At 48.2% G+C, this 27628-nt stretch overlaps 1 protein-coding gene across 2 annotated transcripts in view; it reads left to right on the forward strand.

Moving 5' to 3' along the window:
* The first annotated feature begins 1376 nt into the window (after nt 1-1376).
* The window catches only part of Cass4 (Cas scaffold protein family member 4), a 34348-nt gene continuing 8096 nt past the window's right edge, over nt 1377-27628 (forward strand). Inside the window, exons 1-4 of one of the 2 annotated variants that reach the window (XM_048810864.1) lie at nt 1378-1712; nt 18559-18981; nt 24581-24682; nt 27423-27503. In XM_048810864.1, the coding sequence (XP_048666821.1) occupies nt 1677-1712; nt 18559-18981; nt 24581-24682; nt 27423-27503 (642 nt within the window). In that variant the 5' untranslated portion in view covers nt 1378-1676. Of the gene's footprint in view, nt 1713-18558; nt 18982-24580; nt 24683-27422; nt 27504-27628 lie in introns of both variants that reach the window. The other variant, XM_048810866.1, reaches the window with a different exon arrangement.

Here is a 27628-nt window from a genome sequence, read left to right on the forward strand (position 1 = left end):
TGGGAGTGACTGTCTCTCTGCAGAGACCAAGGGCGTCCAACACTTCTGTAATCCAGGCCTCATTCCAGCCCCAGGCTTTCCACTCTCTTCCTAGGGATCTGCTTGTCTCCTTTAAGCAGGACTTGCTTGCTGCTTCTCATCCTGGTTTTTTGTTTGTTTGTTTTAATCTACGCTGTAGAGGAGCAAGCTCTGCCTCCTCGGATTTGCCAATCCAGTTTTCCTGGGGTGAAGCCGCCCCCTCCTCTAGTCCTCCGCTCCGCCCACCTCCACTTTGACCTGGTTGGTTGCAATCTTGGTTTGTGAAGGAACTGTGGGGTCATTGTCCCCTCCCTGTCATCTAGTCCCATCCACACAGCCTGTCAATTGCTTGACTCTCAAAGTATAGATGGTCTTGTCCAAAAATAAGTCAATTGGTAAACAAACACATTCCAGCGCTCTGATGTGGGGACCTGGACACTCAACCCAACCAAAAGACAAGCCAGTATGTGCTGTAATGGCAAGAGGGGAGCAAGGAGAGGAGAAGGAGCTGGCTGGGGTGAAGCTGAAGCCAGGCTTGGAAGAATAGTGCCCTTTTGTTTGCATGAAATAAAAACGCAGGTGCGTCCTTGCAGTCTGTCCTACTGTCATCTGTCTCGAGATGCTGGAAAAGCAAAAAGATTTGTCAAGTCCTGAAGACTCGGGTGTACCAGCACGGTGGTTTCAAATGCAGACTACAGTGGTGAGATTTCAGAGATAGGGACAAGGGTGGTGTTGAGCACAGTACTTGCTGCAGTCCGAGCTCAGAAGATGTTCACCCCAAGCACTGTGAGCAAATGCAGCTGGTGGGTGTAGGGCTCACAGCAGGGCAAGTGTGATGGGGAAGGCCACCTGGAGGGAGGACAGTCCTCTAAGGCACCCCATGACTTGTTTTACCCTGGCTGTCAGAAGGCAAGATTTTTTTTTTTTTGGTGGGGGTGGGGCATGTACAGGGATTGAACTCAGGGCCCTCAACCCTGAGCCACATCCCCAGCCCTATTTTGTATTTTTTTTATAGACAGGGTCTCACTGAGTTGCTAAGTGCCTTGCCAAGTTGCTGAGGTTGGCTTTGAACTCACGATCCTCCTGCCTCAGTCTCCCTAGCCGCTGGGATTACAGGTATGCGCCACCACGCCCGGCTATAAGGCAAGTTTTAAGAAGCCAAGAGGAAGGAATGCTGACCAACACCAGAAATATTGCCAAGTGGTCTCTCACCAGGGAAATGAGCCAGGTCTGTCCGGTGGGAGTTATTCCACAGTGTTCGAGGGACAAAGTGCCCTGTATGACTACCCAGAGCACTTCAAAGTAGGAACTTCATCCTGTAAAGCAGAAGAATTTTTTTCTTCCTCTTCTGTGGTTTTACACAGCAAATGAGTGATAATCTCCACTTATAGACAAAGTGAGACGTCAGGCATTGAGGAGGGAGTGTGGCCTGTGTTTCTGGTCCCCCCTCCTTCGGCCCTTTCATTTTACTCTTATCGCACTTTCCAGAAAGTTTGCTGACTGGGAGCGTCTTCTTGACGATTTCCCATGTGTCAGATAGATAGCTCCATAGAATTCAGCTTCTGAGAACCAGCCAGAAGCATGCAGTGACATTGCATAACCTGCCTCTGAAGCCGGAGATAGCCGTGGAGCTCAGCGCAGCTGGGTCACATACTGACATGAGGGGAACGAGCATCAGGGATGGAGGACCCAAGGTGAGCCATGGGGTCTGTGTGCGGGGGGAGCAGTGACGGCTGAGGATGCAACCACTCTTAGTTTTGAGTGTCTGATGAAGGCAAAGGATGAATCCTAACCATGTGCAGGTTGGAGAAAGGAAAGCTGAGTGTGTGTGTAACTGTGGGGACACACGGGCTGTAAAGCTGCCTACAGGTTGGCTTCCCAGATGGGTGGAAATGACTTTTCAGTAGAGATCAGCTTACACACTGGACAACAGTGCCTCCCTCCCTCCCTCTGTGTTCAAGGAACCTGTTTAGCAAGATGCCAGCCTCTGCCTCAGTGCGTCCCAGTCTCTTCTTCTTCCTCTGGACCCTGAAGACACTGTGTAGCTCACAGGTGTCCTGGCTCATCTCTTTGCTCACTTACCGAGAGCAGAACCCAGGCTCGGCCTCAGCCTCTTTGTCGAGGGCACGCAGGAACCCACATTCTGTCTTCACGGTAGTTTGGGTCTTGCGGGAGCCACATGGAACGTTCACACAGACTTCAAGTCTGTTGTGAACCAAAAAAGATTCCCTATGTAGGAAGTTAAAGTGGCTACCAGGAATAGACACTCAAACACAGGAAAGTGAAGCTCGGGTTGATGTGTGTGTGTGTGTGTGTGTGTGTGTATCTTGCTACATCCTTTTAACATGTTAAGTAGAACAGGAAAATAAGAAATGAAACAATTACTAAGTGGGGAATACTAAACATGGTGTATATTCTTGCCATAATAATAATGTCAGTAGGGAAATTGGTGGCTGAGTAGCTTGTGATACCCTCTTAAATACATTCTGCGTAAATATCTAAGCTTCTGAAGAATTTTGTCTTCAACTATTGACTTTGAAATTTTTCAAAGTGTTGGGAAAATGGGGGTGGGGTGCAATTCAGTAGACCCCTACGTGTCCTTCCCCAGATTCCTCAGTTCCCGGCACTCTGTCTTACTTGTGTGCATCTATTTGTATATATGTAGACATAGGCACAGACTTTGTTGTTGTCGTCACTGTTAAACCATTTGAAAATATGTGGCAGATATAACAGCGCTTCACCTCAAAAGACCTGCCGTGTCTCCTCAGAGCAAGGTCATTCTGCAGAACCACACACCATCTTCCCACCTAGGCACATGTCACCTCGATTGCTTAATGCCATTTGGATAGTCAGTCCACATTCACATTTTCCAAAACTATTCTTTTTTTCTTTTTTCTTTTTTTGGATCTTGTTGGTTTGTGTGTTCATTTGTTTTTTTTCCACCCCACAATTTATTCTGGGATTACACCTTATATTTGGGTCTCAGTTTTCCTTAAATCTAGAATTATCTGCTACCTGCTTTTTCAGAACATCAACATTTTTTCCGAATAGCCTAGATTTTGATGACTTAGATTTCTTTTTATTTATGTGCCACTTATTCTACCTAAATAATATATAGGGCACTTTAAATTTGTAAATAACACACATCTGTGCAGATAACGGAACGGGTATTCCCAGCATGCCTGTGGAATCCGCTGCTCATATTATGCAGGTGAGAAGAGCTAGCCCTTTACCCATCACCCATACACCAGGCCCTGCTGAGTCTCAACTTACGTTTTCTTATGTCCTCACAGCCTTTCCATTAAGCAGAGAAACTATTCTTATCCCCGTGTCACGGATAAGGAAACAGCTCAGTTGCCTTGCCTGAGGACCTCTAGCTCCAGGGACACTGCCAGCATCGAGCGAGGCAGACTGCACCTCAGGTTCTGGTCCTGAGCCAGCTCCCTGCATTCTGACCCTTAGACTCAGGGTCAGCCAACTTTCCCTGCAAAAAAGCCAGATCACATTCCTTGCTTTGCAAGTCACATACAATCTCTGTTGCATAGTTTTCTTTGTTTTTATAGTGCTTTTAAAACCATAAAATCATTGTAAACCCAGGCATCCACTGCCTAGATTTAGAGGCCAGGCCAGTTTGCCAACCCAAGTCATCTTGGTCGTGTAGGCGACTTTCCCAGTTACATTGCAATGAGCAATGACTTGGTCTTCGCTTCCTAGTACTGAGGCACCCCAGTTTCCTCAGATCCTTGGGTATCCCTATCAACACACGTGTGAGACAATACACTTTTTTCTTAGCCTTTTTTTTTTAACACAGGTAGGAGAGGTGAACAACCATCCAGCTTCTTGCCTTTTACGACTAACAGTGAAAAATAAACATAATATTAGCAAATAGTACAGTTGCAGCCAAGAGAGATCCTTACGCACAGCACAGTGGTAAATCTGACGTCCCACCATTGGCTTATCAGGTTCTAGTCAGCTGGCTGCATTTGCAAATTCACTCAAGAAACACTAGAAAGTTACTTCTAAAATACAAGGTGATGTAGGAGGACCACAAGTCTGAGGACAGCCTTCGAGGTTTAGCAAGACCTTGTCGCAAAATAAAGTAAAGCTAAAAAAAAATAATAAATAAGCTGAGGATGCAGGTCAGTGCAGAGCACTTGCACAGCATGTGCAAAGCCCTGGGTTCTATCCCTAGCGCCACCAAAAAAAAAAAAAAAAAAAAAAGAAGAGCATAAGTTTTTATCATACTTTTATACATGAGTCCTTGTTTTTAAATTTTTGGTGGTTTAAAAACTGCCTCATTTATGAAAATGGAGTTTGCATGCACTTTGCTGATTGAGTCCCACTTGTCCCAAACTGTGTGTGTGTGTGTGTGTGTGTGTGTGTGTGTTGTGCAGCTTGTGCCTGCTCACCATCAGAGGCAATGTGAAGTTAGCAACTTTGTACGCAGTTCCTTTTTCCCCCAGAACATTTTTTTTCACTCGGGTAAATATCCAGGGCTTGAAGTAGCACAACCAAGTCAAATAGGCATTGACATATGTTATCCGCAGCTTTCTGAGAATTTCTGAAATTCCATTCTGCTTTGAACCTCCTTTCCGCAGTGTTTTCCCCACAGTCCGTACTTTCTCTTTTGTAAAGACAGCTGTGTGCTCGCTGCCTTGAGGGCAGTTTTCAAAAGTGGGCTTTGTTCACATGAGTGAAGAACTAATGGTCCAACATTTATCTCTAAGAACGTTTAGATGTGCTTAACATTTTGGATTCTGCCTCAGTGAAAGAGCAGGTATCCTTTGATCCTTTTTTCATCTCAGCTCTGATTGAATGGTTTTAGACCCACTTCAGGAAGATCAAAGCAAAGACTTAGAATTGAGAGAGAGAGAGAGAGAGAGAGAGAGAGAGAGACTTCAACAGCCTGTGGGTTGGTTCAGGTGCGGCAAAGTATGAGGGCCTCGAGGACCCGGCAGGTACTTTGGCTTGCCCAGTGCTTCCAGCAAGAAAGCTTAGCAAGGCTTCGTTTGTGAGTGCAGAGCCTCCAACACTGGGTTCTGGGTGGTGATCAAGATATTTCAAACCCAGTCTGTCAAAGAGGGCCAGTGGGATTGTGCGCAGGCCTGGCCCACAGGCCCTGGAGACCCACTCCCACCCACTCTCCCACCTCGGTTCCTTCCCCAACTCCCCTGCTGAGCCCTGCCTGTCCTCACCAACCATGCTGATCACGTGGGTCCTCTCCTCCGGCATAAGCCCACCCTAAGGTAGGAGGCCTCTGGACTTGCCTATTCAATCTAGTCTCTAGTGCCTACAGCAGGGCCTGCACACAGTAGGTGCTCAGAAGATGTTCCGTGGTGGAGTGTGAATGAACAGGAGGTCACAGGGCATGTAGTTGTAGCCCTTGTGACGCAGCCCCACCACAAGGACAGAACTGAGGAGAGGACCAGCACTTCCTAGTTGCCACATCTGGGAACAGAGGCCATCCCAGACTCTCAGCTCTCCAACCCCTCTCTGGCCCCAGCTTGACACCACTCAGCCTTGACTCAAGAACTGACCTCCACCTTCTCCCACGGTCAGGCATTGCTTTTCACTTGCACCACTGGATTAAAGTCAAGGTCACAAGGACCCATGGCCTCCCTCCAGCCTTGCCAGAACTTCATCCTTCACCCATCTCACAAGGCAAAACAGCCCCATGCAATACCCAGCTTGAGAACGGCTCACCACCACCCACTGCTCAGCCTCTCACCAGCACGTAGTGGGGCTTTGGGGCTCTGGGTGACAAAGACAGGGCTGACTCTGCCTTGGAGTAAGAACGACAGATAGCCAGTAAATAGACACAATGACACCTGGGTGCAGGGTCACCTGCTATAAAAAGAACAACACAGGGTGATCAGATAGAAGTGAAGGTCACAGAGGGCTACTGTGGAGACCCTAAATGACAGGAAGAGCTTTCCAGACCAAGGGAGCAGCAGGTGCAAAGGCCCTGAGGAAACAGATTCAGCAGAATATCCATAAAAAGGCAGAGGGCTGGAGCCGCAGAGACAAGGGGGAAGTGGTCGGAAATGAGATGGGGGGTGAGCAGAATCCCACGGGGCCCAGCTTGCTGTGTCACAGCTTTGAAGTGCGTTCTAATTGCGAAGGAAGCCACTGGCCCACTTAGGGCAGGAGATGACACAGGGTGGCTCCTGTTTTTGAAGATTGCTCCGGCTGCCAGGCAACAGACTGTAGGTGGGCAAGGGCCGGAGGCAGGAGGTAAACTGAGAGGCTCAGTGGTGGGCAGTTTCATTTTTCCATTTTGGACAGAGCCACACCATTCCCAGTGGGCATAGAGAAGAATCCTTTGCTCTACCTTTTGTAAAAATAAAAATGTTCGTGTCTGAGACTCTCCCGGCCTGTGAGCAGAAGGAAGAGCAACAGCTTGTACTTAACTACTCACGTCGCGAACTATTTAGAGAGTCCATGCGTCTTCCACTCATTCAGTAAACACTGAGTGCCTACTGTGTGCCAGGCACTGTTCTGCCACCCAGGACAAAAGTATCTGGTCCCCTTTCTCAATGTTTAATGAACTGTTATAGTTAATTTTTTAAATGCACTGCGTGATTAGTATTCACAGCACGGTTTTTAATCACCTTCCTTCTCCGAACATTGTGTTTCCTACGGAACATGCTTTTAAAATTGAGGGGGGAAAACAGCTAAATAGAAAGTCACCACTGACCCCTCAGCTTAAGTCCACCGGTGGCCAACTATTCAAGGAGAGCGGCCACGTGATGATGGAATGGGGAAGCGACCATAGGGACACACACCATGGTCATTTTGGAACTGCAATGACTAAGGGAGGAAATGACAAGGACCTGGAGGGGAAATAACTTAAAAAGGGGGGAAGGTGGAGGGTGGTGAAAAGATGCTGCTACGAGTGAGATTAGACTCCAACATAATTTGCAGAAAGGGGAACTCAATTTTTTAGGAAACATTTCCAAACATGTATTGCTCATGAACCATTTGCTCAGAGGAAGAGGAGTCCTGTACACACACCCACGAGAAGCAGAGTGACACCGAGAAGAATGCAGTGGCCTCCTGCCCCGGGGACAGCAGCCCAGCTCTGGCATGCAAGGCTGCACCCTCGGAATCCCTGGAGTCACGCCTGTGGACAGGAAATGAGTGAAGGGTGAAGTTCTGCTCTTTTCCTTTGAAGTGTTGCTTCTCCTTAGGGTCAAGAGCAGCTTTTGTTTGTCCACATCCATTGCAGACAGCCAGCAGTCTGTCCTTCAGGGGAACAAAAGTGAGGGAAGAGACTCAAAGCAGTGCCTCTCCCTTGGAGATGTTTGCTGTCCAGTTAACAAGTAAAAAGGGCTTTGTGGAATGTTTGCTTTGGGTTCAGAACTTAAAACTCATCCCAGTTGAAAGGAGAATTAAAACCTGAGTCAGTTACTAATGAACACTCCAGAGTGCTCACTAACTCAGAGGTGTTTCCCAGAGTGAGGGGATCAACAGTCAATGAGGAACAGCAGCGCCAGTAATGTGACCCTCTGACTTTTCTCTGTTGGGGTGGGTTGATCTGTGGCCCCTTATTGACAACAAAAGGAATGCATTCAGGGAGCCGTCCTGAATTCACACCAACAGAGTGAGAGATGAAGAGCTTCCCACCTTCCTATCATCTCTAAAACAACAAGCCACAGGAGGTTGCTAGACCTGCCACACTTGGGAATCAGACTCCAACCCAGTTTTCTCCTAATTGAAGTGGGCATAATTGCTCATGGCCATTCAGATAACAGAGCTCCTGCCTCCTTACCTGTTTTTTGTTTGTTTGTTTGTTTGTTTTTGGTGGTGGTGGTGCTGGGGATTGAACCCACGGCTGTGGGCATGCCAGGCAAGCACTCTGCCAACTGAACCACATCCCCAGCCCCCTGTCCTCTCTCTTTACTGTCAAAAAAAGAAATAGGAAAGGAAAAGAAATTAGAATGCAAAATCACCTCTGTGCTTTTCCTTGTAACCCCTTGATGATGGCTTTCATCATCTAAGAGGCAAGAGGAAGAGAAGCTGTGCAAACTGCAGGTTTTGCAGCAGGACAGGAACCTGGGCTCACCCTGTGAAGTCATCTCCCTATCAGATGAAGAACTCGAGGCTGAGAGAAGTTCTCAGTCTCTTGCTCTCCTCCCTCCATGAGCTGCTCGTGAGCTAAGGAAGAATCCTTGACACTTACTTTGACCCACATTCCCTTGAACCCTCAGTTCCCCAAACCAAACGTCTTAAGTCTTACAATTACTTGGGGATGCACCTGCAAGGAGTGGACTTGGAGGTGGCAGTGGAGAGGAAGGCTTTGAATAAACCCAGCAGGGTCTCTACAGAATGCAGTCCGTGTGATGTGGGCCCAGCTCAGGCCACACCCAAGAAAACCAACTCCCCCACGGCCTGGGAGACCTTTACTGTTACCTCATTTCAATCCTGAGCGAAGACCAAGGGAACCTGGTCACCGGTTCCCCCAGCACACCTTCTCAGCAGGTGCCTAATAAATAACTTCCGGGTCAGGGCAGTTCTGCAAGCGCGGTTTAGCCAGGTTCTCACGAGAAGGGGGATGTGTACTCGAGCCCAGGTCCTGGGCCAGACACCGACCTACTGTAAGCCACAGCGCTCAGGCATCAGGGAAGAAAATGTTTCATTTCCACTCGTGGTTTTGGAATTTTTTTCTGACCAGGACCTCTTCCTCAAAGTCCCATTAGTAGGTAGTGGTTTCTCCACTTATGGAAGTCCCTGTGATATGTGGCTTTTGCATCTGAACTGTGAGGAAGAATTCAAGGCTGGATAGATCAGAGTTCCCTGCTACTGTAGAGAAACAGTTGAAGTTTGTTCACAGAAGGCGCCATTTCCCAGGCATTGGGAAAACAAGGCTCCTGCCTTTTCCGCCCTTTCCCTCCTCACATCCAGTGCATCAGGTTTATTTCCCCCTTTGTCCCTGTGTGGATGGAAAATCCAGCAACTACGGCTCTTTGCATCTAGCTGGATGGGAGGGAGCCCAGGAGAACGTCACAGGCTCACCCTATGCACCTGGCCCCTCCGTGGCTGCTGTCAGCTCAGAGCAACTGGCAAGAACAGCTGCTGAGGGCACCGTTCACGCACATGCCTTGTAGGGCCCAGAGCTCCTGCACTCTGCACACACCACTGCAGAGAGATTTCCTTCCCCAAGTGATCACTGCTGGAGTTTTCCAGGGTCTGGAGTAATCACCTCTGAAAAGCATTTCTTCAGAGGATCAAGATGAAGGAGAATGTGAGTATACGGTTGTCCCCCACATCCTTTTCCTGCAACCGTTGATTGCTGGGGACTCTGAGTCACCTGCTTAAAGGGTCCTTAATTGGTTGGCACTAAAGATATTTTTCAAGTAACTCTCATTCTTTGGAAGCTGTTGAGTGTCAAGTTTTGAAGCAAAAAAAAAAAAAAAGAGAGAGAGAATCTATATTTTGAATCTATATTTTGTTAATTTTTTTTAAAGCTTCAATGTTATTTTGTATCTAAAAGTAGCTGGGGAAAGAGTTTCAATATCACATTTCCGTTAAAGGGCTGTAGATCATTTTCAGCACATTTTGGAACTATTCGTTCAAGCACTTTCTGCTTTATCAAAAGCAGAACTGAGACCCTGTGTCCCTAGCCTGTTTGGCAAATCAATAGCGCTCACAGGGGAAGGCAGAGCTTTTCCTCAGCACTCTCCTTTGACGACTTGGCTACATCTTTTGTTACAACAGCTCCCTCATGTTGCAGGATGCTGCAAGAAGTTACTTAGCTGTCACCTCATTTTAAAAATTCCAAATATTTTGATAATGAGATGCCGATGGTGGAGCAAAGCTGTCGGGACAGCAGAGCTCTGTGACCTCGTTCTCTCACCACATTAGACGAGTCGCAGGGAAATCACTGAAAATGGTTGCAAATTCTAGGGGCAAGTTCTGGTTATGAAATAAACCATTTGGTTATTTTAAGTGACTCTCGGTTCCCCATAGCTCATGGAATTTTACTTTTAAGTGGAAATGTTGATATGGAAAGCCACTGAAGTTCACCATGGAAGATAAAAGTTAAGAAGCAGCTCTGCTCTTGGACAGTAACGTCCAAAGGAAGTGATTAAAGAGGAGGAAAGGAGGAAGAAGGGACAAAGGGAAGACAGGAATCAGATGGAGAAGATGAGGGAGGGGAAAGGAGAAAAAATCAATGACAGGTGGGGCGAGAGAAGACAGGGGGCTTTGGATAATGTTCCCCTTCCAAAAGTAGGTCTCCAGGAGGGGAAGGTAGGTAGATGGTTGTCCTCAGTGGAGTCCCCAGGTCACATGCATATAGCACAGAGCAATGCACATGCTAACTGGCTTTGGGTAACATGTTTTGCTGTGGGAACCCCTCTCGCCCTCCCAGATCTTTGTGCAGGAGACCCAAATTGCTCTATAGCTGGCTGGAGAGGGCACAGGAGGGCCGGGGAGGCGAGGTCCGTAAGCATCTGCCATTGCTTAGGGACTCATCCAATGCCTAGAAAGAGCAGCCTAGAAAATTCTCCCAGCCCAAACTTGCTTCTGAGGGTCTTCATGCCCCTACAGGTAGACCCCATCTGATTTAGCAGGGAGTCATTTGCTGCCTTCTCTGTGTCCCCTGGCTCTGCCTCCAATTCCCCAGGTGCTGGGGAGAGGCAAACACTCAAAATCCACTGGTTCTCAAGAACCGTTCAAACACTTCCAGCATCTTCCAAGCCATGCGTGGTGCAGGTCCGCAGATGGACACGCTGTGCGTTGTGTGATCCACTAGTCCCCCAGCAGTTGAGGAAGAGTTCCCCATATGGGAGACATCTTCCTCTGCGAAAATCAAACTACTTTTGGCCAAGACCAACAGGGAGCCAAGATTTTTCTCTGTCACCTGTGGGAGCAGGAAGCTGAGAAGGTAACCAGAAGCAGCTGCTTCAGTTCCAGTGCAGGAGTCATGCTCTCCCAACAGAGGAGACTCCTTCTGAAAAACTCAATCTTTACGTTCAAATAGCAGAACATCTAGACATGACTCAAAAAATTCAAGCTATGCACGTGAACACGGACCAAAAGCATTGTCCTCTAATCCCAAAATCTCTAGCTCTCCAGACTGCTGTTGCCCTGTGCAGAGGGAAGCCCAGGACTTCTGTAACCTTCCATAATGTCACTGTACTTGCAGGGGGACAAAGGGGGACATGGCACACCCATAGTCTCTCATCTCACTCTTTCTCAAAAGTTTACTCCTGTACTTTGGAGGTCATTCTATCCCAGCTTGTCACCTCTATCTAGCTCTTCCTAGCAGCTCTATCACGTTCCATTATACAAATGTACCATTTTGTCAGCTCCCTGTCCTCCTGTGAGGAGGTACTTTTTGTCTTTCATTCATCCAGTATCCATTGAGATGCGCATACCATTGGTGAGGTTTGCAGACTTGAAGGGCAGACTCCAGAGTCAAAACTGCCTGTGCTGCTATCTTGAATCTGACCCTCCTTACTTTAGATGACTTATTTACCCTTTCTGTGCTACAGCTTTCTCGCCTATTTAGTGAGATGTTAGGTAACACTACCTGCTTCACGGGATTGAAGATATTGAGTGAAATAATCAGTGCAGGTTACTTATCACAGTGCCTAGCACATGGTTGGAAGCTGGGAGCGAGCCTCATTGGCGAGGTCTTCACTACACAATAGACAAGAAAATGAACACAGTTCCTGAGGAAGCGGTGGAACAGACACAAATGTGTATCTATAACGGTAAAGAGAATTTCCCCCCTTTTTGGTTAAGTATAGGAAAGTAACATTGGCTGGCACACACGGTTGTAAGAACTTTGTGTGGCTGTGGGAGGTTTGCAAGTGGGGACCTGGCCGCATCATCTTGGCATGTTTCACCTCTCCACCCCCCCAACCCCCACCCCGGTCTCTCCTGAGGTCACCTCACAGAAATCACACCACGGCAGTGTCACACAGGTATCCAGCTTTTCCCCTGGACTCGTCCTTCCTCCTGTCTTTCTTCTCTTTTTGGAGAAGTAGATGGGGAAAAAAGGTGGGAGGGGGTTTTTCTTATGCCCTTGGAAACTTTTTTCTTCTCATTCAACACAATGTGCTCTTAAAACATGGTGAAAAACAAATATTCACAAGCCAAAGCCTCTGCTTTGATCCTTCCTGGCCTGTCTTCATGTTTACATAATATGAAATATTTCCAAGTAACCCAAAGGACCTTGTCTCTGAGGATGATCAGAGAGCTTCCCCACCCGCCTTGGCTCCCCCGTAAAGATAAGAAATAGACCGTGTCCCTGATCTCAGAGGAAAAGCTCCTTCATCCATGGAACTTCTTCTAGGACTCCAGCAATTCACATCCCCAACCCCCACCAACACATACACCAAAGGATTTGTAATATTTACAGGGTAAAATCTTTTAAAAAAAAAAAAAACATGGCCCTCAGAGGGGGAGAATGAAGAAGTCCATCACCTTCCCTTAAAACTAAGAATTCTTGAAAATAAGTCATGGGATCTGTGAGAAGGAAGCTGAAATACTAAACAGGAACATGTTTCAAAGAAGTGTTGTGTAAAGAGGAAAAAAATGAAAACCTTCTCATTGACCTTGGAGGCTACATCTTTGTACAAAGCCAGGGCCAAAAGCCACTGGCCTCTCAGGGCTTCTTACACATTTAACACCATCAGCTCTTTGGGGTGCTCACTGCCCACTGCTGCCAGTGGTGACCTCATCACCTGATTTATCCTTCCAAGGAAACATGACGTTCTGGGGCTATTTGGATGGAAATTATGTCATGACCTCCGCTCTTCATTCCTTAGCTACTAACTTTTTTTTTTTTTTTTTTTTTGAGACAGAGTCTAACTTTTTTGCCCAGGCTTATCTTGAACCCTTGGGAAGGAAGCAGCATAGGGGGACAGAGCCTCCAGCTGTGGGACGCTGAGCACAGGCTTGGCACCCCAGCAGGGGGCTTTGGAAGTGTCCTGTTATGAGCTGAAATGCTCAGGCCCTCTGGCTATTGACTTCTGGTTTGCAAGAGAAGGAGAGTGCGGCCTCTAAGACCACAGCAGTGAGCTGGATTTGGTGGCACAGTGCTTTACTTGGCCCCAGTAGTGATGTTTTGAAATCTGCCAATGCATGCCACAGTCTCCACCACTCCCACATGTCTACCACCTGGCAAACCTGATGTAAATATTTCTCTACATCACCTATGGTCATTTGAGTTTGCTGCTCCTGTCTATGAAGATTCTTAAACAGGACCCTTCTAGATTTATAATGCATCAAGTTAAAGAGTTAGCAGATTAGAGTAGAAAACAGACTTGGGCTTGGCGAGGAGGCTGTCTGGAAAAATGCCTATAGTAGGCTCCAGAGTTAGACAGACCTGGCGAATCCCTGCTCTGCTGGCTGCTGCTGTGTGCCCTTGTGCCAGTTGCTTAACATCTCCTAGTCTCAGTTGCCACAGTGAAGCCAACAGAGCAAAGGTGTCCAGCCCTCCCTCTCCCAGCTCTGACAGTTTCTGCAGCTCTGTCCCTTCAATAAGTGGAAGGGATGGAAACAGAAGGTGAAGATCTTGGTGGATGTGTGGGCAGTCGCTAAGGGGATGGTGCCCACTGCCTGGCCAGGGGGTTTCCAGCCCAGGACCAGGGATGATGGAGAGGTGTAATTGAAGCTGCACAGGTGGCTTTTCCTCGAACTCCTGCAAGCTGGTTCTGCTGAGAACTGTGACTCTTCGTGTCACTGCAGGAAACAGAAAAAATGCGGATGTCAGGTCTCTGCTTCTTGCCTTCCTGGTGTCCCTCCTTCTCTGGCTGCTTCAAGTCTGCCCCAGGCTGCTGCAGCCCTTCACCTGCGGCTTTGGAGCAGCCTTGGCCCACACACGCCCCGCCCACCTGCTTGGAGCTGCTGATGCTGGCCGAGAAGCCCCTCTCTGGCTGCCTACTTGCTGGTGCCACCCAGCAACCAAACACGAAAGGCAGCCACTGCAGAGAGTAAGGCCCCGATCCTTGGGCATCTCTCTCCTGGCAGCCTGCTCACTTTTCAGTTCCTCCAACTCCCCCGCTCACACCCCACCCTCTCGCCCCAGTCATCCCACGGTTCTCTTCCTCTGGTCTAACTGACCCCCTCCTTCATCTAACTCCTACTCACCTCCTAGAAGCTTCCAGAGCCACTCTCGCAGGGAAACTTTCCCTAAGCCCTCGCCCACCTCCACTTCCCAACCTCAGTCACAGTCATTCACAACTTCCTGTATTTTCTTTCCATTACTCTTAAGAGAAGTAAAAACTCATATTAAATTTTGTGAAGACAGTATGGGAATTCCCTCTCTTCCTACCCCAAAGCCTACGTACAAGACCTGAGATCAGGAACGGTCCGGCTCACCACAGCCTCTCCAGAGCATCTGGCAGAAATGGATGTCCACGCCTACAATCTTGGTGACTGACCGAGTGACTGAGTGATTGAGTGAACGCCCAGCTTCCCAGATTCCCCGGAACTGGCTAAGATCGCACCTGCCTCTGAATACTAAGTGAGGATTGGTACACTGCATCCTGGAACCCCTGAGATCCCCTGTAGTTGTCATCCTGATTCTTCACCTTTGATGCCCAAGCCCTTCCTCCTTTTTCCTTGAACGCTTATTGGTTTTCCTTCCCCTCTCCCGGCTGTTGTATGAGTGTGGGGAAAATGTCCTTTTTGAAAATCAATTAAGAATGTTTCTTCCATTGTATTCTAAATGCCTGTGCACCCACAAGGATCAAACATATAAATATATGTCCTCTTAAATATGTGTGCAAATGTTTCCACCTTGACAGGCTATGGATGAATGAATACCTTGTGAATTGACCTTAGCCACTGTTGTGATGATTATCCCCAGGGCACCTCACCGTGGCTAGATGCAGTGTGCCAATCCACACTCAGCAAAGAGAGGAAAACACCATCTCAGCCGGGACTGGGCAATCCTGGAAGCCAGGCACTTGCCCATTCATTCACTCAGTCACCAAGATTCTGGGTATGGAGCATCCTTAGCTATGGCCATCAGGTGTTTCCGTCTGTGGTCTGTGATGAGCTCAGCACAGTGCCAGGAGCCCTGTGCACTGACAGTGCATGTGTGCTGCTGCTGGTATCCACAGGATGCGAGCCTGGCTGGCTCCTGCTGGATCATATCCCCAGTGCCAGAAGCTCAGCATTGAGCTTGGAGGCAAACCAGTCATGCAGAGACCTGGTGGAAGAGTGTTCTGGGCTGATGTGCAGCAGGGGAAAGGTCCTGCAGTGGCTGCATTCTAGAAAGGTCAGAAAACAACGTGGCTGGAAGGAAATCAGTCAGGGAGGAGCGGGGGCCAGGCTGGTCAAGCCACACAAAGGAGATTAAGTTTTGCTCTAAGCAATTAGAGGTTTCTAAATAAGAGAGCAACATGATTGATTTCCATGTCTGAAATAGCATTCTGACTAGGATCTGGAGGAAGGATTGGAAGAGGAAGGGGCAAGAATGGATGTGAAGAGACCAATTACAGTTCAGGTGGCCTTGCACAAGTCATTAGATCTCAGTTTCCTCATGTATAAAATGGGGATAAGAGAGGACATGCCTGAGGCTTCTGCAAGTTCTTGATAGAATGAATCAGTGCACCCAACAGACCATAGGTGTCCTTCCTCCATGGCTCACCATTTCTCTCCTTTCCAGGCAAGGAACTCCCCACATAATTCTCACGAGTTCCATTCCTCTTTTGTAACAGACTTTGATGGTTTTGGCAATTAAAATTCTGAGACATTATTAATTAGCTGCTTGAGCTGTTCAGAGACACTCCCTGACAATTATAAGGACATGTCATATAGAAGAGGCTCATGTCATGGCAACATATTTAGGGTTTCCTGTTGCTGAGAGCTCACTTTCTTTGAAGACGTGGCCTGCGGCCCCCAAGACAGCAGGCTATCAGCAGGAAAGACACCATATCTCAATAATAAGACTGCTGCTGTCCACCTTGAGCAGCTGTGGGTGCCTGGGAGGGTGGGTGGCCATAAAAGCCCATTGTTCTCTGGAAGAACTCCTTGCCATTGAGCAGGGCAAACCCACCAGGGAGTGTCTGCCTGCCTGGACCCTGCAGAGCAGCCACTCCAGTGCAACAGCTGCTCTGCCACAGCCCCGTTCTCGTTCTCGGTTCTCGTTTCTAGACAATTGTAAACAATTTTTGGAGCAGGGGCTCCTTCTCTTCAGACTCTTTGAATGTATTTTATGGAAATTGGGATGATTGGTTAAAAAGTAGGTTGCTATTTTCCTTTTCCTTCTTAATGTAGACAGTTAAAGTATAATTGTCAAAAAGGTAAAATTATGCCAGGTCTGATGACATGCCACACCCAGCGACTTGAGAGGCTGAAGTAGGAGGTTCACGAGTTCAAAGGTGGCCCCAGCAACTTGGGGGAGGCCAGAAGCAACTTAGCAAGATCCTGTCTCAAAATAAAATATATTTTTAAAAAAGGCTGGGGATGGGGTTAGTGGTTAAGCACCCCTGAGTTCAATCCTGGTACAAAAAAAAAAAAAAAAAAGGTAAAATCATGACCCTCTTGCAAATAGAAAATGAACTTGTGCTAAAGATTTTAATCAACTGACTAATTAATGAGGGAACCATTAAGATATTAAGACCAGGTTGTACATCCTTGAGGAGTTAAGTATTCATAGGTAATTTAATTGAGGATATTAGAATTTGATTGCAGAGCTATTTATAAAACTAAAGTCCTACAAGGTAAGAAAATGTAGCCTTTCAGATCATCTTTCCTTATGGGACAGAAATCATTTGCCTCTTTAACTGAAATCTACAAAGTAGCATGTAGCTTGACGACTCTGGACCTTTAGTCATAGATTCTGAACTCTGCTCCCTTACATGCATCCTCTCGGCTCCCCTCATGAGAGGAGCACCTCATTCATGGGAAACCACTCACAACACGCTGAGGGCAGGGACTCGGTGTGCATGCTCCCTGGGCCTGGGGGCTGGTCTCTGGTTTCTGGATGTCTTGATGTTCGTTGTTACTGAAAGTCACCCCGGAGGGTGGGCAGAGAGTGGGTCAAAGAAAGCTTCTTTCCTCCCCTGCTCCAGGGGCTCTTCTGTTGGTGCTGTGGCTTTTGACCTCCTAAAGTCCTGAAGCTGGGGCATCACATCCCTCAGCCCTGTCCACCCATCAACTTGACAAGTTGCTGATGAACACCTCCTAGGTGCCGAACCCTGGGGGTGCAGCTGGAAATAAGGCAGGTGCAGAACTGCTGGCCTGGAGCTCATGTCCGGGAGTGCAGGCACTAAAGAAGATGGCACACTCAGTGAGTTAGACACAAATGTGATAAGTACAGACAGGGGAAGATAGTGTGCAAAAAAAAAAAAAGGGTTGGGGGAGAACTATGGGAAAACTAATAGTTTGGGGAAGGTGTGAGAGAATCCATTTTCTGAGGAAGTGACATTTAGAAGGATGTGTGGGATTTCACTGAGTGACTGCAATAGAGGAACAGCATGTGTGAAGGACTCAGACCCTCAGGAAGAATGGTGCTCATGGATGATCAGTGAGGAATCGAGACCCGGGAGGCTGGAAGTATGCGCAGGCGTGAGCTCATACAGGTCTCGAAGGCTTGCAGACTTTTGGTTTTCATCCAAAGGGCACTGGGGAGCCACTGAAGAGTGGTAGAGATTTGTGTTTCTGAAACCCACACTCTGGGAAGGGGCCCTATGTAGTGAATATTCAATAGATGTTTGTTGAGGTGTGGAGGGACACACGCTGACATGGAGAAGGGCAGTCAGTGTCTGGTGGCTCTAACTCAGTTCCCTGCTTTTCAGTTTAATCTTCTAGACCCTCTGGCCTCGGATAAGTGAAAAAGTTCTATCGTCCCTCTGTTAAAGATTTCTGGTCTACCAAGGAACAGGAGGAAATTTCCACAGTAGGAATGGCCTCTCACAATGTGTGTGTCCAGGGCTCTTTAGGAAGTTCTAGCTTTTTGTAAAAATGAGTTAAAGGGGAGCACCTTTAACTGGGAGGCCAGGGAGGCCACCCCTTCTGATTGCCCAGAAGCTGCCCACTCATAGGAAGCTTCACGCACCGCTGCACCGAGCCTTCCATCTTCTTCAGTGTGGTCAGTCTTGGACAGCTGGCCAATCCCAGGTTGCGGAGGGTAGGAGTGACAAGAGAGTGGGGGTCTGGACCAAGCACACAACTCCTGAGTCACAGTGGGCTGCAGCAGATTTGGCAGTTTGAGTCTGTTTCCCAGACAGGTTAAGACACTCTCCAAATCTCCAAATTTCCTTGGCAATTCCAAATAAACAGCTGATTCCCAGGTAGCCTGGGATGCAAGGCCAGAGCTTCCACAAATTTAAAAAGGGCCATGAGGTTGCATTAGGGCTACTTGGCCTGGTCTCAGGGTACACAAAACCTCCCCTGAGAGCATGGCATTTCACCTGAGACCTCAGGGATACAAAGACATAGGCTAGGCAAAGAACAGGAGCAGTAGCCTCTGGGGAGGAAGAAATGGGAGAAACTGAGAGCGTGCACCAGGTTCCTGTGATGTTGGAGTAGCTGGCAATCGTAATAACAGTGGATTCTTTCTTTCTACTCCTCCAGACACTGTTGGCCAGGGCTCTTTATGACAACCATCCTGACTGCTCCGATGAGCTGGCCTTCTCCAGAGGAGACATCCTGACCATTCTGGAGCAAAATGTGCCAGAAAGCGAGGGCTGGTGGAAGTGTCGGCTGCATGGAAGGCAGGGCCTGGCCCCTGCCAACCGCCTCCAAATCCTCACAGAGGCCCCTGAGGATAGATCCTGTCCCCCATTCCCAGGAGGCTTGGAAAAAAACATCACCAACTCAGAGGAGACCTACCAGGTGCCCACAATGCTGCCCACTCCACCCCCAGGCCCTGTGTATGAGCCGATGAAGAGCTGGGTGGAGGAGCCTCTGCCACCTGCTGCCCAAGTCTACGAGTTCCCTGACCCACCTCCCACCGCCAGAATCGTCTGTGAAAAGACTTTAAGCTTTCCAAAACAGGTAAGACTATTTCCAAATAAGAGAGATGAGTCAGGGGATGTGGGCTTCAGAGCCACTTAGGTCACCACTGTCTGTTCATCCAAGTGTGCCAAACGGAACCTAGGTCATTGGTGATCGTGACTGAGGAGCTGTGTGCTTGGCCCAGGACCCCACCCTTGTCACTCATACACTCCACAGCCTGGGATTGGCCAGCTGCCCAAGACTGACCCCACTGCAGATGACGGAAGGCTTAGTGCAGCAGTGCATGAAAGTGCTGTGGGCATTCATGGCCTGGGGACAGCAGGGCATCACTGGGATCTCTAGTGGTAGTGATAGGTCTGGATTTCTGTCACATCCAAGTCAAGTGACCTACCACATTTAAAACGTGTATTCCCTTTCACCCAGAAATATTGCTTCTGGAATTGCTACAGGAGCACACGGGAAGGCAAATACTGGTAGGAACGAGGAGGCCCTGGCCTTCCAGAATCATTGGTATTAGGGGAAAAAAAATCCTAAATGTTAGTGTATGGGAGGATTAGTGAGTGCATTGCCACAGCAAACTACCGTGCAGTTGTTAAAAAAGAAAAAAAGATGAGTCATTTCTATAAGGTGTTATTAAATAAGTAAATAATATGATCAAAGACCAGACAAATGATGCCTCGAAGACAGTATCCTGTGTCCACGTACATGTCTAAGATCTGTGCCCCATCTCTGCCCACATGTAGGAAGGACCCAGAAACACACAAGGAGGGCTGCCCTCAAGAGGTGGAATTGGCTAAGGAGAAAGTGAAGGAACTTTTACTTCTTTCCCACCTGTGTCCCCAGCACCTGGCACCAAGCCTCGCATGGAGTGTGTCCTCCATCAGTGTTTGATGAGCAAACAGATTAGGGGGTTAATTTGCATGTTCTATGGAACATGTATGACATCTGTAGCTTTTATAATATCAGCTTTTTAAAAGCAGAGGAAAAGGAGCACTTAGTAAAAGCCGAAAGAAAACTTTATTATAAAATAAAGAAAGGAATGTGAAGCCCAGCCTGGGTGAAGTGGAGGAGCAGAACGCATTTGCAGCATCCGATGGCCTTGGACACTTCCTGCCTGCCATGATGCTTGGCTTTCAGCTCAGATGACACATCCCACCTGACCTCAGCTCTGGCAGGGGTCTTGGCAAGGTCTGTGTCCTGGAAAAGGCCACTTTCCTGACCTGTGTGCCCAGGGGACCCCAGGAAGGTGCTGCGCTCCTCTCGGGCTTCCTCTGTATCAGCCTTCGATGCTGCCTGCAAATGAAAAGGGCTTGGTGCCTTCAAAGGTTTTGAATACTTCAGATTCTCTAACTTCCTGGGCTGCAAGGCGTAGGACCAGACAGTTGTTACTCAGAACAGCTGCCACACACAGGTGCTGACTCCAGACACCAGGAGGAAGCTGGCTGGGCCTTCATGGGGTGAGCACTACCTTGCTTTTCTGAAACAACTGGCTGTGTCTAGGCCTGGCCTCTCAGCAGCTGTCAAAACAGCTGAGACGGAGTGGGGCCTTCATGGTATTTCTTCTAAGGACAAGTGACACTGGGTGATATTGATTTGAAATTCTTTCCAAAACTAATGAAGAAAAAAAAAAAATCGGGTCATTTTCCCCTCTCCCTAAAAGGAAAACAGATGCAAACCCACCTTCGGCCAAGCACCCTCTGCACCCAGCACAGTGCCTGGTGCTCCTCTATTAGGTGCTCCGGGAAACTTTTGCCAACTGAATGAAGTGACCCTACTCAATAGAATGCTTCAGAAATGTGACTCACTGCCACCTTGAAATTACATTCACGTAAAGGAAAAGACAAGTTACAAGTGAACTTTAACTCAGAGAGATGGTCAGGGCTGTAAGAGGGTTCCTTCCATGAATCTTGTCAACCATTTCCATAAAGCATGTCCCCATGCTCTTGCCGTAAGGAGAAGCCGCAGCTACCCAGGGGAATTCAGGGCCTTTTTGCCACTGAGCAAGACTCAGCAGGTGGCCACAGAGAACCGCTGGGGAATTTTCCTGCTTTTTTTTTTTTTTTTTTTCCTTCTGTAGCTCCTTCCCTGTTTGTCCTGGCTGCATTCTTGCCCTTTTGTGTGTTCTCTGTCACCTAGTGGTCTGGCCCTCTGGCTCCCTTGGCTTCCTGTGCAGCCTGTCACTCAAGGACACTCAGAACATGACAGACCCCATGTGTTTCTCTGTCCTCCTCTGGGTCAGGAGAGGTCAGAGGAGCATTTCTAAGGTCAGCTCCAGATGTACCGTGTGGTGATTCTAACTAACGTCACTTCCCCTCTGCTCTGCTTTTCTGCTCTGAAAAGGGTGGAACTAGCTAATCAGTTGAGAATGTTCCAGTCCACAGGAAAGGCATGCATCTCTCCCCTGCTCACATTACTGAGCCTTTAACCCTAAGTCTGAGGCTGCCCAGGAAATACATGTTGTTCCAAGTGGAAGCAGACATTGGTAGAACCAGGCACTAGCTTCAAGCCATCTCCAGCGGAGAGATCACAGGCTTGGGCCACCACTTAGGCAAGTCATTTCATGGACTCAATTTGTACTTCTGTTGACCATCTCTAGATTCAGAGTGGCCCAAGGTTAAAATCCAAGGTGGTGGAAATTTGTCCCTATCCTCAAATTGTCCTAAGAGAGGCATCTACACATCAGAATCAGACATCCCCATAACTGGAAGAGATTTTTGAGGACCTTTGGATTAGATCAACTCTCCATTTTACAGATGAGAAAACTGATCCCAAGGAGGTGAAACTATCCATCCAACTCCTGCACCTGGGAACACAGAGCTAGCACTAAAGCTTCTTAGCTCTCTCCATGTTCTTCAGACTTCAGTGCCCCAAGGGCAGAGCCTGTCCTCGCCATTCTCACCATCCTGTGATCTCCTTTCACCCGGCTGAGGCTGGAGCTACTCTTTCCATTTACCTCTTTGTTAAAGCTTCACCTTCAGGTCCTAAGGTCGTAACTCAGTCACTAGGATCAACCAAGAAATGGAACAGAACCAGCACTCAGAAGCCCTGAGCCTTCTCCCTGCCACTTCCCCCAGGGTAACCACCATCCTGAGCTTTGCTTTACTTTTTGTTCCAACTTCTTTAATATAATATATAAGCCTGACTTAAAAAAAAAAAAAAGAAGAAGAAGATATTTGATTTTGGTTGAAATTCCCAAAAGAGGGGACTCTTTGGTATTTCAGCAAAGGACCAGATTTCCTCATGAAATTGCTTTGAGACCCACTGGTTCCTGAACAGGATTTCCTCCTGCCTCTCTAAGCCTCTCGAAACCAGGTTTCTCAGACATGTTCCCAAATTGCTATCTGGAACCTACATTTTCCAAGAAACACTGGGCATTTTTGAAGTGGCATCCTTCTATCTCAAATGTCATTTTTAGGAAAGTCCCTCCTCTGTGTGTGTGTGTGTGCTCTTGCAAACATGTGCAACCCATGGCATCGGCCATATGAATAAAATGGGGCTTTTTTTAAGTCCTGGGGAACAATGGATACAGGAACTGCATTTGAAAAGGGTCTGTAGTGTGAGAGAGCAGGGGCTGCCTAATAAACAGAGCCAGGAGGGAGGAGGTACAGAAGTAGCTGTCAATAGTGAGGATGCTCCTGTGTGGTCCCTGGGCTTGGACAGTGCATGGCCTCTCTTTCCTAGTGAGGATATTGGATCCCCAGTGGGGACCATTGATGATTTGTCCTGGACCAAACAGCCTGAGACCACTGGAGACACAGCCAGGTTTATTAACTGAAATGAAGAAAACTGCAGAATGAGGACCCTGTGGGTATCTCACAGAGGAAAAGTTGGTCTAGTTATGGGCTCAGGGAAAGGTGGGATTTAGTGAAACAGAATCATGGCTGTTTCATATTAGGTTCAAAGGGCTTAGCCCCTTAGCACAGGAATTCTTTGGTAACCATAAAGTGGAGACAGAGGTAGAATGCTGGGGCTCCCCTTATCTGAAGCCCAGAACAACAGATTCTGCTTCTTGGGTATGTAACTCAGCCCTCCAAGCATGAGCCAGGACACTTCTTTCTTTCTTTTTTTTTTATCTTTTATTGATTTTATTTTATTATTATTATTTTGACACTTCTTTCTTAATAAAGGTACTTGAGAGCCAGTGCTTCCCAGAGCCCAGGATTGGAGAACCTCATTTTTTTGAGAGTAAGAAAGCAGTCATCACTCAAAGAAGGGGCTGTTTTGACACTTGGCACTACACTGTGTCCTTGGGAGAAGTGTGTCCTGTTAGTTGACGGCCGTTTCAACTGCACTTGTGATTGCAGCCTGATGAAGGGCTGGGCAGGTGTTCATGTCCTGAGCTATCTTTTACCATCCCGTGCTATCCACGTTCAAATTAGCATCAGCACTTAACATGTGCCACCCAGTGCGTGGTCCAAGGGACACTGTAATGAATGGAAGGACCTTTACCTGGTCCTCACAAGCTGCCTCCTCAGCCTGCATTGTCCTCCCTGTCTCCACATTTCATTCCTGACCACCCCTAGGATTCAAATGGGAAAGCCCGTTACTCTGTGACAGATTTCTTGGGACCAGGGCAAGAGGTACATTCTCCTTCTCCTCTTTTCCGGCCCCATCTCACTTACCAACCTATGTCCTAGGTGTGTCTGGATCCTATTTATTTCCCCCTTAGGCCATAAGCCCCAGGCAGTGAGCATCTCCTACCCCATTTAAAAAAAAAATCTCCATTCCCAGGCCGCTCCCAGAAATGCTCTGATTCGAGAGGTCTGAGGTAGGAGCCCTGGCAACTGGAATACTTTAAATCTTGCCAGATGATTTGGATCTCAAGCTAGGGGTGTCATCTCGCACTCCATAGCACCCAGCTTTATGCTCAGGGTAGACAGCAGTCGGCTCTGAAGGACTAGTTGGAACCCAGAGTTCCCGTTAATAGGTATGGAATTGGTGGCAATGTTGAATCAGTGCTCCTAGGAAGATGAAATCTGATTGTCAGTCCTGCTCTGTGTAGGATGCAAGCCCGCTCCTTAACCTCCCTGCCGCTGTTGACCTTCCCCAGTCCTCCCCGCTGCCCACCCTCCATCCCTCTGTCACTTTCAACCACTCAGATTGCCAAGGTCTTTTCTGCTTCTACTCACATCAGCAAGTGCTGTCATCTGTGATTCCTACTCCCCCAGAGGCCCGACCTGAGGCCTATTTCCCCAGGACCTTGGGAGTCATTCACGGACACTCTGAAAGTCCCCTCTGCCCATGTGGCTGGGTGTATGTGTGAGTTGCCCCATGTCAGAGGTCCAGCCCAGATCCCTAGAGAGCTTCAGGATCACTAGGTCCGTTTATTTCCACTGCACCAGAGATTTACCTGAGGCTGCCCAGGACGTGGGGCCCAAGATTCTGCATTCTAGCTGTTTCCCAGGGCAGGCAACCTTGGTCCACCCCTTGAGGAAGCCTCTCCCCCACCAGGGGGCCACCCCCTCAGCACCCAGCTACTGCCAGTCTCCAGGATAAAGCATCTGCCACTTAGCAGTGCTAGGCTGACACTCAACAGTGCCCACGAGCTGTCTTCTCTGTTTGGGAGATAACTTTGAACATGACCATGTGATCAGTTTAACATTTCCTTTCCCTTGACACCCTTCTTTTTCTCTCCAAGACCCTCTTTGTGCTTCCCAGACCTTCGAGGGCCTCGCTGCCAGCTCTGCCTTCCCAGGTGTACGACGTGCCCGTGCAGAGCCGGGTCCCCTCAGCCCTTAAGGTGAGCCTTGCGTGGTGGCCCCACTCCCTGATCCCCCAGGCCTGAGCTGAGTGGGGTCTGGGCGTCTCACAGACAGCTGATTTCAGCTTCCCTGAGGGAGGCCTTCAGGGGCTTCGGTCCCCTAACTCTGAAGGTCATATCATCACTGAGAGGCAAGCTTTGCAGGATCCAGGCCTGCTGGGGAGAACACTGTGGCTATTGGAATTCCAGACATTTTAAAATTTTTACTTTTCATTTATAATAGATATTTCATTATGAATATAGACACCTACACACATACATTTTTAAAGAGTAATATCTTTTTGGCAATGCTGGAGACCCAGCCCAGGGTCTCAGAGCATGTTAGGCAAGCATTCTATCACTGAGCTATTTATTCCTGAACTCCTAAAAAACAGTGTCTTGGAGGATATGCATCACAGTTTTAAGGTTGATGATCTTAACATTGATCATTCATTATCTCTGGGGGAAGAAATTTTAGGGTTTCTTTTTTTTTTCAGTATTGGGGATTAAGCTCAGGGTTGCTTTACCACTGAGCTACATCCCAGCCCTTTTTATTTTTTTATTTTGAGACAGGGTTTCACTAAGTTGCCCAGTCTGGCCTCCAACTTGCGATCTTCCTGCCTCGGCTTCCTGAGTTGCTGGGATTACAGGCGTGTTCCACCACGCCCGGCAAGTTATTATTGTTTTTTTAACTTACTTGTACATAATAGGCACATCAAAAACAGCTTCGCTCCTTTCTCAGCTCTCAGACTCCAGCACATATGGAGTTACCGGCAGCTTTCCCAAGTCCTGCTGCCCAAGGCCCATCCCCAGAGATTCTGCCCTGTCAGGTCTGGGCTCAGGCGTTAGGACTTTCAAAGCTTCCAGGAGATGCTAATATGCAGCCAGGACTGAGACCACAGCACTAGTCTAAACAGAACTTGGAGCAGCTCTGTGACTTCCTGGTCACTCAGTTAAAAGAAGTCACTTTGGTGTCCCCAGTCTCCATGGGGGATTTTAACATCCCATCCAGGCAATAATCAAATGTGCATTCATTTCAGGCCAAAGTTTCTGCCCTCGCTTCCTGCCTGCTTGCTGGGCCTGGTTTCCAGCAATGGGACCTCAGGATTGACCAGGTTCTCTGCTGGTTCCATGGCTCAAGGTCTCCATTCCCCTCCCACTCTCTGGGAGGTCTCAGACTCTTTCAGGGCCTCAGGACACAGGCAGGGAGAGAGGACAGGAGAAAGGCCCTACTGACTGGCTCTTCTGGGGACATGGTGCAGGTGCTGAATGCTGGTGGCAAGTGTTCAGGCTGACTCTCCTCTGGGGCTGTCCCCACCTCCTAACTGAGCACTGCTTACCTGCAAATCCCACCCAGGGAGCAAATGCACCTGCTCTGGCTGGTGCCTCTTCCCTTAGCCCCGAGGCAGGCAGGTTATTTCCAAAGCATCCTCCTGAGATTCCCTTCCCCATCCTGCCCTGCTCATGCTCAGCTCCCATGCAACCCCAGTTGGGCCATGGAAGCACACATGCTCCCGTTGCCAAGATGGACAAGGGAGCACCAGCATCTCCCCGGGTGTAAGCTTCTTAAATGAAGACACACTTAAATCCATGGCCTCACTTACCTTGCCCTAATCCCCAGCCTGTCGGGTCCTGTCTTTGTTTAAAACGTTGACATTTCATTCATCATGATTTTTTGCATTAATTATGATTTTTAAATACTTGGCCTAGATGACCGAGGGTTTTGGTGCCCCTGGATGCTAGGCCCAGGGCAAGGGATGTGCTTTCTTCACTCTGGTCCTGAACCCAAGGACAGGCCATCATAGCACAGCCACACTCTGCTTGGTTGTCAGCCTCTAAACTCTCCAAAGCCAGAGCCAGCCCCCTGCACTATGACCCCATGTTGAGGGCATAGTCATCAAGTCAAGTCATCAAAGGATCCTATTGGAACCCTCAATGCTTCACTTGTGGAGGGCACTTGTCCCTAACCCTGAAGGATTTGCAGGAGACTCAGCTCGACTCGGCAAAGAAGCCCTCTAATACCCAGCTCTTTCCCTCTTTCTTGGCAAAGCCTGTTCTGGTGTTGCCTTGCCTTAGAACTTGGAACTTATTTTTTTACATCCTAATATACACATATTCTGATCACTGTATACGTTTTTCATATGTAACATAAAACATTTGTATCTCAAGCCTCTGGAGGGGCCTGGCAGGGGAATGACAAGCTCAGCATCTGGCACTCAGTAGGTCTTCAGTAGGATGCACATTTTTCAAAGGGGTAATCCAAGCTCTCTTTTTATTGCTCTCATCACTGTACATGCACAGTTCCACCTGGCTCGACGTAGTTAGTAGTCACTCGATACATATATTCAGAATGACAGCATGAGTGACAGGAGAATTTCTGTTGTGAAAAACAAACAAAAAGATGTATTAGGCTCCCATGTCATTGTCCCTTCTGGCTTCTTTCCATCCTAAGGCTAACTGCCTTTAGATGAGTGGCCAATTTCAGTTCAGGTGACTGCAGTTAGCTCTGTACAGCTTCCCTCAGTCCTTGGGGAAGGAGAGCCCTATACATCACCACGTCCAGTGTTGAACTTTCATCCATTGCAGCACATGGAAGAGCACCATGACTGACAGCCCCAAAGTGTTCAGGGATTTGTTTCTTTCATTGGAAAAAAAAAAACATTGGAGAGTGGAGAGTTTGTGATGATAGCCATTAGGAAGAAAAAAATCTAAGTTGTCCTCCTCTGCGGTCTTTCCCTAGGAGCCGGAGAAGCAGCAGTTATATGACATACCGCCCAGTCCCCAAAAGGCAGCACTCCACCTTCCAGCCAGCCAAGCAGGCGTGAGTATGAACAGGTGCCGAGCTGTGGTGCCGTGGAAGCCTAAATGTCTGCTGGGAAACTTTATTAGCTTGATGTGTCATCAGCTTTCCATTGTTGTGACAGAATACCTGAGGTAAACAACTCA

Source organism: Marmota marmota, unplaced genomic scaffold (assembly GCF_001458135.2).
Source record: "Marmota marmota marmota unplaced genomic scaffold, marMar, whole genome shotgun sequence".
Classification (NCBI taxonomy): domain Eukaryota; kingdom Metazoa; phylum Chordata; class Mammalia; order Rodentia; family Sciuridae; genus Marmota; species Marmota marmota.